The sequence below is a fragment of the Macrobrachium rosenbergii genome, chromosome 48 (assembly GCF_040412425.1).
Source record: "Macrobrachium rosenbergii isolate ZJJX-2024 chromosome 48, ASM4041242v1, whole genome shotgun sequence".
NCBI classification, from domain to species: Eukaryota; Metazoa; Arthropoda; class Malacostraca; order Decapoda; family Palaemonidae; genus Macrobrachium; species Macrobrachium rosenbergii.
Genome location: NC_089788.1, coordinates 13,796,624 through 13,809,356, shown reverse-complemented (window position 1 = coordinate 13,809,356; position 12,733 = coordinate 13,796,624). Strand labels below are relative to the sequence as shown.

The 12,733-nt window shown below is 40.2% G+C and overlaps 1 protein-coding gene across 1 annotated transcript in view; it reads left to right on the top strand.

Moving 5' to 3' along the window:
- Nucleotides 1–12,508, top strand: part of crm (cramped chromatin regulator) — a 121,925-nt gene extending 109,417 nt beyond the window's left edge. The window contains exon 15 of the mRNA XM_067091378.1: nucleotides 11,447–12,508. Within this exon, the coding sequence (XP_066947479.1) occupies nucleotides 11,447–11,892 (446 nt within the window). The 3' untranslated portion in view covers nucleotides 11,893–12,508. The remainder of the gene's footprint in view (nucleotides 1–11,446) is intronic.
- Nucleotides 12,509–12,733: the final 225 nt, after the last annotated feature.

Here is a 12,733-nt window from a genome sequence, read left to right as displayed (position 1 = left end):
TGCAAACTGTGTTGTTTTCTAGTATCAGGTTTGCTAGGAGTTTTATCTTGGCTATGACTAAAATGTGGATTAGTGTACATAGTGCAATAGTGGAATCTTCTGATCTCCAGGTATTTAAGCATGGAGCAAATTCATTACTTGCTTTTTGCAGATGTCTCGTGAATTCAGGCATATAGGTTTTATTTTGTGTTCCTTCATATTTACTTTTTATCACCTTTTGGTATCTCTCTCTCTCTCTCTCTCTCTCTCTCTCTCTCTCTCTCTCTCTCTCTCTCTCTCTCTCTCTCTCTCTCTCTCTCTCTCTCTCCAGACTGACTTCCCTTTGGAACCCCCTTGGGTTTGTAGTTTGTTATCAGTCCACAAGGGTGTTCAGCTGAAGATTTAAAGAAAGCAGGGTTAAAGATGCTTTTAAGGTATTTTTTGACTGGTAAGTTTTCAAGTAGGGTTTCAGGAACCTAAGCCTTCCTTAATTTTTTTCCTTTTTTTAACCCTTATTGGATAGCAGGGCTTGTATGATCCCCAGTAATTGTATATCGAACTCCCCAGTTCAGCATATATGAGTACTGTTATTTTGCGCCATAATATTTGAATGAATTTTGTGTGAAAATGCTTGTATCACTTGAATGGGCCATAAATGACTTATGGCAACATTAACACCTCAGCCCAGGCTACAGGAATATTAGTGTGGCTTGAGATTTTAAGAGGAAAGTACTACATCTCCCCTTCCCAGGACATCTTCTGTATATTTGCCCATAAATGTACTCAGGGATTGCTGTTGGTTTTACTTCTTATCTTTTTTGATAGTATATCAGCTATAATTGTAATTTATTCCTACACGAATACAAACCATCAGGATTTATATAGGAATTACCTTCAGCGCAAGCTGGAACAGGGTATTCTACACAACAAGGTTGTTCGGTAGTTGAACTACTGATGGGAGGGGCGAGGGGTACCCTCACCACCTCCCTTCGCTGAGTTGTGCACCCACTTGCCTTATAGTCTTCATCCAGAGTGGATATGTTACTATGCTTTCCTCTGCCCGAATGTTTGCCAGCTGTTCTCCCTGCACTTAATCCAGGTTTTTTCCCTGTTTTGTTGTGCTTTGTGTATAGTGTGATATCTGTGCACATGTTCTTGGCATTTTATCATGCAAACCCAGGAGTCATCCAAGCTTAAACCCTACCTTTACCCGGGTGTTGGGAAGCAGTGATGTAAGAGCTTTCTTTCATCCTCTGATGTAGACCTGCACATTGCACAAAATGTCGCAAACACGTGTGCTCCATGACTGATCCTTGTTCTGAACATCGTTTTTGGTCCTCTGAGCAGTGGATGCGGTTTGCTGGAAAGTGGAAATCCAGGAAGGCTACCCACCCATCCTTGGAGGGGTATTCTCCTCCGAGGACACCAGATAGCTCCTTGTCTCTTCCCATGCGACTCCCCATACCTCTTCTAGGGAGAGGTCACTACCCCACGTTCCACTGTTGCTTCGGCAATTCATGGTTCATGTGGGAGTGCGGAGGCCGATCACGATCTCTCGAGGACTTCCTCTGTTTACTTGGGGTGGGGGAGCATCCCCCCCCCTGGGCAAAGGGAGGCAGCCCCTGTTAACCCACCTTCTACAGGTCTGGGAGAGATCGAGAAGACATTTCAAGAGCTTAAGAACCTCTGGCCCTTCCCAGGTCTTCCCAGGGAGCCAATTGTACGGGGCTTGATTGCTTACCTTAGGGCCTCCAAGGTGCCTCCCATCTCTACTGTGTCAGTAACTCGAACTACGGTTTCAGTTACGGGGTCAAAGGCCACCATGACTACAGTCACGGTGCCTTTGGTTAGTCATCCTGTCCCATCAACATCAACACGCCCTCCAATGTCTCCTGACGCCAAGGATCTTCTCCTAGACGAATTGTCGAAGAGGTACAAGTGTGACTGAAAGAGGACGTCGAAGAAGATCCCATTCGCTTTTGTCATCATTGTCAGTATCTTCTTCTCCACCTGCCTTCTCTTTCTAAGGGTCCTGTTATGTGGACAGACCCAAGGAAGGAAAAGGCGGCTGCTCTCGACCATAAGAAGGCCCATTGGCCCTCGCACAACATGTCTTCTATGGAAGAATCACTGGGATCTCTTAAAGGTTCTTCCTTGTACCCGGACAGGGAACCTGCATCTCGGGTATCCCTGGACATCCAAGGCGTGGAAGCAGTGTGTGCTTGGGTTGGCCATGATACGGCTTCCACGAGCCGAGTCCATGTACATGGATCACCCTCATATACTGACACCCAAGGCAGTGATACCAGACAACAGATGTCTTCAATGTCTGGTAAAGATCCTTCTGCCGCTCGGGGCTCCAGAGTTCCAACCCGGGGTCTCATTTCCATCACGGACCCAGTGGCGTCGCTGTGGGGGGACCAGGGTGGCCTGGGTCCCCCCAGTCAGATGCCTGCCCCCCCCAAAAAAAAAAATTCCCTTTGTAGCTAAACTTTAACCTGTACAGTATTTGATATATTTGTATATAGTAAGTATTGAAAATTAATTCAAAATTGAGCTCTATAATTTCAAATACAGGTTTACTAATTACTAATACTATTATTTTCCTTCATTCACTTGGATAAATACATCTGATAATAGTATATTTTACTAATTATGGAATTGACATTAGTTTTGTGTAATTTTCTTTGGCCCCCCAAAAATATCTTGGCCCCACCTAGGCTCCCCCACTGATGGAATGCCAGCTATGCCACTGCATGGACACTGTGTAGCAATGTCGTCTGTGGCACACTCCCATACCCGGATAATCCATGTACACGGGTCTCCCCGACCCGTGCCGCTGAAGGTTCTTCTGCCCGGGTCCCAACAGACCTGCGCAGCTGTGGTAAGCATCCACAGTTCACAGACTGAGATGCGGCCTATAGAGAGAATGTGGGTGTGCAGCATGCAGGCGCTGCCCTCACCCCTGAATCTCTGACGACTGGAGAATTATTACAGACACAGAGAGAGAGAGAGAGAGAGAGAGAGAGAGAGAGAGAGAGAGAGTTACATAAGAAACCTTTGACCACTAAACAGCAACACTTCCCCTTCTTGTCATGTTAAATAGACATGCCTGACAGCCTTTTGCCTTCGAGCTTCTTACAGAAGATGAGGGAAAAATATTTGTTTGTTTAAAATATATATCACATACAAATTTTGTAATTACAGTTATATTATTATTATTATTATTATTTAATCTTATTAATATTTGAAAATTAGTACTTATTATTAGGTGAAAAATGTATTTATCGTACAAAACAAATAAACATATACATGTACCATAAAAATTCTCTCATCTCAGTAAAAGAGAGAGAGAGAGAAAATTATTACTTTTATTATTTAATGTTATTTAATTTACACATAAAAGCTTGAAAGCTTATAAATTACATAAAAGATTAAACATAAACACTTTATTAGAGTTTCTCAGTATTATATATATGTATATATATATATATATACTGTATATATATATATACGCAAATGTTTGCGTGTCTCTGAAAAAACTTGTGTATGACAGTTAGTTAGATTCCAGTGAAAAGTTTGCGTGTCTGTGAATTCATGCAACTCGAATTGCGCAAGTTTGGGGTATTACTGTAGTGTCATACGTCAACAAGCAAGGGGTACTAGTTTCTCTTCAGCTTCATCAGTTGACGGTGCAAGTGCACGACTGGGCAATAGCACACGCAGTGGAGTTGTCAGCCAGATACATCCCAGGCAAAAGGAATGTAGTGGCAGACAAACTCAGCCTTCCGGTTAAGTGATACGGAGAGAATGGTCCCTACATCCAGACATCGTGGAGAGATTGTTCGGCCTTTGGGGACGACCATTGATAGATCTTTTCCCAACCCAGCACAACAGGAAGTTGCTGGTGTTCTGTTCCATTGTCCTGGACCCTTGGGCTGCAGTGGAGGGTGCCTTTCAGCACCCTTGGGACAGTCCCGACATGTAGGCTATTCCTCCATTCTGTTGTATTCGTCAGGTGATCAACAGGGTAATAATGATCATCACGAGTCTCAGAATGACACTGGTGGCACCCAAATGGCCACATACCGAGTGGTACCTGGACCTGCTAGTTCTACTATCTGAGTCACCAAGAGAAATTCTTCCATGGCACAACCTCCTTTGCCAACCCCATGTAGAAAGGTTCCACCAGTCCGTAGAGTCCATATCCCTTAACGGTTGAAGACTATCCAGCGTCTCCTGTCAGCGAGAGGCTTTTCTCACTGAACAGCGTTGGAGATGTTTGGATATCTTTGGAAATCCTCTGCAGACATCTATCAAGGGAAATGGGCCATCTTCTGTGGTTGGTTTCGTGGAAGGGGTTTCTCTGTGGTTGGAGCAACTATTCAGGAGGTAGTGGACTATCTCATCTTCCCTCCCTGAGAGAAGCATCTCTCTGTCTCAGCAATTAAGGGCTACAGAGATGCCCTGGGCCTATTCCTATGTCTAAAGGGCATAGATCTCTCTCCCTCATGTGAGATCTCCATGCTATGAGATGCTTTGAAAAGTTTTGCCCTCCCAGGGAACTCAGGCCCCCTGAGTGGGATGTGACTCTCGTCCTTCTAAGCCTGGCTTGTGCACCTTACAAGCCTCTATGAGAGTTGTCAGACAGGGATCTGACCCTCAAGACTGTATTTCTGCTTGCCCTGGCATTGGCAAAGGGAGTAGGCAAACTCCATGGTCTTTCTTATGATATTAAATACTCGAGGGGCTGGAGATCTGTTTCGTTCAAATTTGTCCCGGACTTCGTAGTGAAGACTCAGAATCCATTGGTCCCTGATGTTAGATTCAAGTCCTTCTCAATCCCCTCCATAGAGGACTTTGTAGGTAAAGAACCAGATGAGATGCTACTTTGTCCAGTTAGAGTGCTAGGTGCTACCTTAAAAGGACTCTACAGCTCAGGCCTGGGTGTCGACGATGTTTTTTTAGCACTGGCAAGACGAAGAACGAGGTGTCCAAGAGCACAGTCTCTTTCTGGCTTCGTGAGACTGTCAAGCGGGCATACTCAACGTCAAATGAAGAGGATTCAAGTACATTCTGGCCCAGAACGCACGAAGTCAGGGGCATCGCTCTTTCCCTCGCATTCAGGAAGAACCAGTCAGTGCATTAGGTGCTGAGAGCAGGAATGTGGTCGTGTCAGAGGACGTTCACCTCCTTTTACCCGAGGGACATTGCCCTTGGTCCTTGGACACCTTTTCCTTGGGTCCTGTGGTGGCTGCTCCACAAGTTGTGTATGTCATCCAGTTCCCCTAGTGGAGCGAGACAGGCAGCATCTGGTCGAAGATGTGCAGTTATAGAAGTGAGAGCGAGTGTGTGACTGGACTCCCTCATTTCCCTTTCTTGTGCCTCTCCTCTTCCGGCAGGCAGAGGGTAGGTTTTCAAGCCGTCATTTGCTGGATGGGCACAGATGCAGGTGAGTAATCAGCCATTGTATTTTTTCCATTGTTATGATCTAATAGAATCAAGTCCTGCCCTAGCAAGGGGAGAGAGGGATTGGCAGTAAAACTAACCCGTTGCTTATCCTAGCTTTATTGACTCTAACATAGTGTTCTTCTAAGCCTTTTCTTAGGTAATGTTGCTTCCAAACCCATTACTTTGTAAAGCCTGGAAGTCTGACAGTCGAGCACACAACTGTTCCCCTGATCAGAAGCATGGGACTGCCTCCTTTGGTCGACATTACACGACCAGAAAAAAGTCCTAGGTGAGGTGAACCTCCAGTTGGTTATGAAGCTTGCTCAGATCCTCCCACCAAACGGTAAGTCTTCCTATGTAAAGACCGATGGTTTGTATTCGTGTAGGAACAAATGACAAGTTTGGAAGTAATTTGCATTTTTCCTAACATACAAACCTGAGGTCTTTACATACACTGCCCACCTCTAGCCACTCCTCATTCTGATACCTGTGTTATTAGGCAAGTGGTTGCGCAACTCAGCGAAGGGAGGTGGTGAGGATACCCCTCGCCCCTCCTACCGGTAGTTCTACTACTGAACAACGTTGTGTAGAATAGCCTGCTCCAGCTTGCGCTGAAGGTAATTCCTATGTAAAGACCTCAGGTTTGTATGTTTTGAAAAATATAAATTACTTCCAAAATTTGCAAACTATAGAACAAAGAAATATTGGAAAAAACATGAACTCACTAAAAGGTACTGCATCTCCCCATCCCGGTACAGGTACATGTCTTCAGTATTTTACCATAAATATACTCAGAAATTGTTACAGATTTTATTCTTTTCTGTTATACATTGTGTGAGCTGTAATTGTAATTTTGCAAAATAAAGTTTAATAAAAAATTATTAGAAAGAACATGTTTAAATTGCTAAAATTAGCATATTTTTATATTTTTTTGAGTGTCTTGAAAAAGTCCTCACAGAGGGTTGGAAATATTCGCAGAAAATTAAAGAAAAATTTTTTTCTTATATCATGTACATTGGCATATCTTCCTCTTACCATTGATTTTTTTTGTTTTTTAAATTGGCCAACCTTAAAGTTTCCCCAGTCTGGGGGTGTCCTTAATGTATATTGTAGCCCTGCCTGTAAGGGTTAATAAGTGATCTCTTTCTGTATATCCTATTACTTTCGCTTATTTCTTTTTAATGAACACCGTATTCTTTGGAAGCTTGAATTTCAAGTCAGTGGCTCCTGTGTGCATGTTTCTTATGAATACGGTTCATCTTTTGAATAATAATAACAATAATTATGTGGAGGTGTCTCTGTATATGGAGTCAGTCCATAGGGATGTGGTTCCAGCAAGGGTCATGACCTATCACCTTCCTCAGCAGGACCCGTGCCTTAAAAAATTTACTGACTTCAAGGCTTCTCTTCACAGGCTTAACAACCTTACTTCACCATGAATTTGATTGCTAAGGATGCCTCACCTCTATTATGCCTTGATTGACCCCTTAGACAGCTGTTGAGATGCATATGTGCAAAAAATTCTGTAGGCAAAGTTTGGCATTGTTGAACTGGTATGAGTGACTTCCTGGTGGCACTAGCTTGCTTCGGGCAGTTGGTTCACCTTTGGCAGAGGATACAACTATAGCTTGTTGCCTCAACCTTTCTCTTAGCTAAGCTTATGTGCTTCACAATTGCTTCAAGTAGTTTATGCTGGTGAACATGATGATGGAGGAGTGGGATGTGGCTTTCCTGGACCTCTCTGGCTTGCCCCATGGTTTCTGATATTTTCGTAGAACACTTTGTCTGAGTCTGGAGAGCAGCTTACCTTTACCTCTGTTAGGGCTGCTGTGATTAACATAGGTGCTTCAGTTTCATCATTCTTTTCTGCCTAGTCTGTGCCCTGGGTGAAGACTTCTTTTCATTTGAGACCTTCCTTTACTCAATGTCAGAGATCATCTTCTTGATGTCAACCGTAGTCCTCATATTTTTAGAGAATTCATCTATACTCAACTCTGTGGCTGCATGCTGTCCATTAACTACACAGTCCCGAATAACCATTTTGGTTAGTTGGTTGAGATTGTTTCCATTACAAGTTGCCATGCAAAGATGACCAGAGATGAAGTTATATTGTCCCCACCAGCCTTCTCTCCTCTATTTGGGGTGTGTCATCAAAAGTTTAGGAGGGCTTGGGAAGCCATTGACACTGAACCATGGATCCTTGAGGTTCTCCATGATGTTACCATTTATTGGGCCTCATTATGTCCCCCCCACATATGTCTCATCTGATAGCCTTTGAGTCTTACCCCTCCAACCCAGTGAAAATACAGTTTCTTGATGATGGGTAGCCTACATGCTAAAGAAGGGAGACATCAAGATTTACCTATAGAGGCTGGGTTTTTATTATTGGTTTTATTTTTTGCTCCAAAGACTTGGCAGTTGGGGACTGATTATAAATCTCTTCCAACTTAATGGAGATTGTGGATTCGTCTAGAGATTCATAGAGGGGCTTCCTTACTTTGTTAGACCTGATGACAGTGGGCATCAAATTCACCTGCTTTCCAGGAATTTTCGTTACTTCGTATGGTTGGGTCAGGTGTTCCATTTCCAGACCGTTTACATCAGTCCATGTAGAGCTCTTCAAGCCTACACAAGAACATTGGCATCTGTGGCTGCCTGGCCACATCATCTGGGCCTCTGTCTCTCTTATTATCTGGATGACTGGCCAGCCATAACTTCTTCAAGAAAGGAATTGGAGACTCATTTTGTAGGTTCTGGTGCTTTCCATGCGGGTAAACAGTATATTAGGGATTGCAGATTGTCATTATCACAGATTTGGTTCACCCTTCAGGGAACACAGTTTGTCTCTGGGATACCATTCAAGAATTTTTAATTACCTTGGCCAATGGTCTAGTCTTGGCTGGTACTGAGAGTTCGGCTGGTTTCATTGGAGAAGTTGCTTTCTCATAGATACTTCTACATTTGCTCTCTTCAACTTTAGTTGGCTTCGTGATGGAAGGCAGCCTTCATGTCTCCCTATGTTTGGATCCCAACATTCATGATCTTCGGTGTTTGGAAGACCAACAGAAACTACTGATAGAAGCCTCATTGTTACTGCCAAACAAGGGGTCTGGTACCCATCTGCTGAACTCTTAGGGAGAATTAATGGTGTCTGATCAAATGAAGAATGCAGACACAACTTTTTGGAACTACATGCAGTTTTTCTAGGTATCCTAGCATTTCTTGTTGGATCATTGCATAAGGGTAATCATTATGCCAAAGTTTGATGCATATTTCACATGCTGGGGGGGGCTCTCAGCATAGCTCATCAGATCCTTCTTTTGGAGTGGTCACTCATATGTTGGGCAAGCACTGCTTTAGGATTTATGACTTACATCCAGAACCTATGGGAAGCTCCCATGGGTTCTGGATGATTAAAATTTTATGCATCTGCAAGACATTGGAAAAGGATATGGACTTCTTGCATTAAGGTCAACTTCTTTGCCCTGGTCCTTCCTGAATTACAGTTCATGCTATTTATGATTAATAGATATATTGTATATATTTCCGGCTATAAGATGACCTCTAAATCAAATCTTCACTCCTAAAACTTGGCGGTTGTCTTATACTACCATTCTAAAAATCAAACCTTGAATTCTAAGTGATGTTTATCAGTAGGCTAGCCTTGGCCTTGGTGCGATAACCACCGACATACGTGAAAAAATTCACATTATGAAATAAAGTGATAATACAGGTAATAAAACCATTTTTATCTTTTATATTATTGGCATATCTTCATAATAAATAGCCTATTCAAGGAATAATTGCATACCAGTGAAATCGACTTTTATCCATGCGAGGCCAGGCAGCTGACAAAATGTAAATATCGAGTTATGGTTGCTCTCACAGCAACCTTTATCTTTCGGTAATGTAGTGTAATTATGGTATTAATAACATTTAGGATAACATGATATTCATTTTTCATTAAAAATTCAGGCTGTTTGTAACTGTTTAGAACAATTCAGTCATACGAATTATAATTATGTACGATAATTATCATACTTTATCGCATTGTTGTTAGGGGTTGCTTATGATTGGCGTTGAAACATAAACAAAACAATGGTTGCCCTTTTAGGCGACATGTGTAGGAAAAACATGATATAGAATCGACTTTGTCATTTCGTTTACTGTATATACTTGTTAACGCGTGATCTTGCGAATAGTGCGACCCCCAAATTTTCACCCATAAAAATTTTTTATCATGTAAATTATCTCGCGTATCATAAATAAGTTAAAAAAGCAAAAGCAAATGATAAAAGTATCGTTAGTTTCATTGTACTTGTTGAGTAAACAACCACAGACATAAACAACCAAATGAGAAACAACTGTTTTGCTATGAACATGGTCTAGGTCGTGGCTAAGAACAACTGAATCGGATAACAACAGCTGCTTTGCTTGCGTTTCAACCATCATACGATAGTAAACAATTACTGTAGTTATGTTGCAAATGGCATTAAGTAGAATAGGACTGATATATATTTTACATTATACCATTACTTGCTGTGGAGAAAAGAATGCAAGGAAATATACTGCTAAATTTAAGCTGCAAGTTGTAGCTGAAGCTGAGAAAACGCTAATAACTTTAAATTATCGTGCATTGGCAACATGGATAAAACTCCTAAACTTACATACTATCAAACTCGACCTTAAACAGTATTGGAGAGAAAAGTATTTTAATCAAAACTACTGGGCATGAAAGAACACATTTTACTGTTATTTTAAAGTGTATGGTAAGTGGGACGAAACCTTCCTCCATGGTTATCTTTAAACGGAAATTGAATTGATGCCGAAACAGAAATTCCTGGAAGGTATCTTTGTCCACCTTCACGAAAACTTAAACAATGCAAATGGCGCATGGTTGCTATGTTTGTATTTTATAATACAATTAGTAACATGTGAATACATACAGTATTACTGGATACAGTGCAGTAAAGTGTAACCTGTTAAAAGATCCATGGAAAAGATGTATATTCGTTATGTTTGTATTTTATAATACGATGCTAACGTGAATATTACATACTCTAAATTTTATATTTTGTGTATGATGCGACCCCTTTAAAATTAGCTTCAAAATTAGGTCTTCAAAAGTCGCATGATACATGAGTATATACGGTATTTTGAATTTCCAAGGATACAAGAAGTAAAACAGCATTTGTAATAACATCATCTTTACATAACCAATATTTCATAAGATACCAGTTGTTGCAAATGTTAGCCTATGCACAGATGGTTTTGTAATTTAGCTGTTGTCTTATACTAAAGATATGAGATAAATTCATGAAAATTTGTCATAATTTTTTACCTCATCTTATCTAAAGGTCGTTTTATACATGAAAATATATGGTAGGTGCACAAATGTTGTTTATACAATAAAACATGTTTTTCTACAAAAACCTTTTTTCCTATAAAACAAACCTGTTAATTGCAAGCTTTTAGGGCCCTTGGGATGAAAGGACTCCTTGTAGGACATTGGAGGACAGTCTGGCCATTTGCAGTAATGACAGGGTATTTGTTAATCATATGCATAGGTACAGTAGTTTCAATAAATAGTGGTTTTTCTGTCTGGTTTGGCAATTACTGTATGGCATGTAATTGTATAATTGTAGCAGCTGTCTCTTCAGCCATCTTGGCACCACCTTTCCAATACAGGGGTTAAAACTGATTCTGTTAAAATCTATCAGAAGGATGTTGCATCACTGTCTGAAAGATGTAGCTGGGAGCCTTTCAGGCAGAATGAGGCTTTTTTTTTCTTATTAAGATTGTGTAGAAAAATATGTTTTATTATAAAAACATTGTATTTTCCTCTAAATATAGTTCATCAATATTTATGGGTATGAAATATTTTGTATTTGCCTTTGTCCAATGTACTTGGATTTATAGATTGTTTGGTTTTGGTATATTTAAATGAGAGGATTTTTTTTTTATATGATAGAATACTAGGGCTAAGTTTTTTGGTAATGTTAATTTCCATTTTCAGGCCTTTTAGCATCTGCTACACAACCGCCGAAGATTCTGGACTCCTCAATTTTGGGAGCACTGAATATGGACAATTTAGATTGTGGAACAGAGTCTGGGAACAGAGGTGTCGTTAGTAACGTTCTTGAAGGAATATCGAGTGTTGAAATTTCTGGCTTTCCAGCTTTAGATACATCTACACCATCACCACCGCCTTCTCCATCTCGCCTTCTTCAGCAGGGTGATAACCAGTGGCTGAATAATGAAGTCAACGATTTCTCTCTTTCAAGTTTTCTTGGCCACTTTGATTCCCCTATTAAAGGGTCAACATCACGTGGGGCTTCTCAGTCCAACCCATCTGAACTACCTATGCCTAGTCTGGTAACTGTATACAATGAAAACAGTGTTGACTTTACTGCCAAATTTGCAGAAATGAAAGCTAAAGCATCACACACATACAAAAACTGAGGTATTCTTGTGTAATTCTGTAGAAAATATATGCAATACAAATCTGTAGATAGCAGTTTCCAATTGTATATTTTGTACATAAAAAGCAGATTTATATCTCACCATAAATGTATATGGTTCACAATTTTTTACAGGATGTTAGAAAGTTTTATTTGAAGTTTTATGCATCAAAAGTAGTGATTATTTTTGTAAATTTTGTTGGTAAAATTTTATAGACTAAATTCAAAAGGATAATAACAGGCATTATGTTTATAAAGACAGTAAACAGAGCACCGTTGTGTTGACAATATGTGTTGTCTGAGTAAGCTAGATTCCAAAGATGTTTTTGATTTTGATGTTGTGAGGTAATTCAAAAATGAAATCACCATGGCTTTAAATGAAAAAGAATAATGCAGCTCTTCACAATTTCTTTTTACATTAATACAGATTATTTCCTAATTAAAATATTTTTTTTACCTTTTTTGTTGCATGTTTTGTATAAAAAATTTTATGGAAAAAATTAATTTTTATTTTCTTTCAATATGTATTTAATATAGTCAATTTCAAACACTATTTTTTTCTGCATTCAGTGCCCTCCTACTCTCCTGCTAATTTGAGTTTTAAAATTTTGAAAGATTTTATGGTATGATTTTTCCTTCTTAGGATTTCACATTTTGCACTAACTCTCTTACGATATGTACACTCATGAAGAAATGGTCAGAAAAATTGCGTTTTACAGAGTGGGATATCTAATTGTTAGCAAAATGTTTGCTTGTTTGTGTAGGTACCATGTAAATTGAAAATGTTGCTATTATGCAATAAGTTTACAAGGGAAGAAAATGTGACTGAGAAATAATTTTGT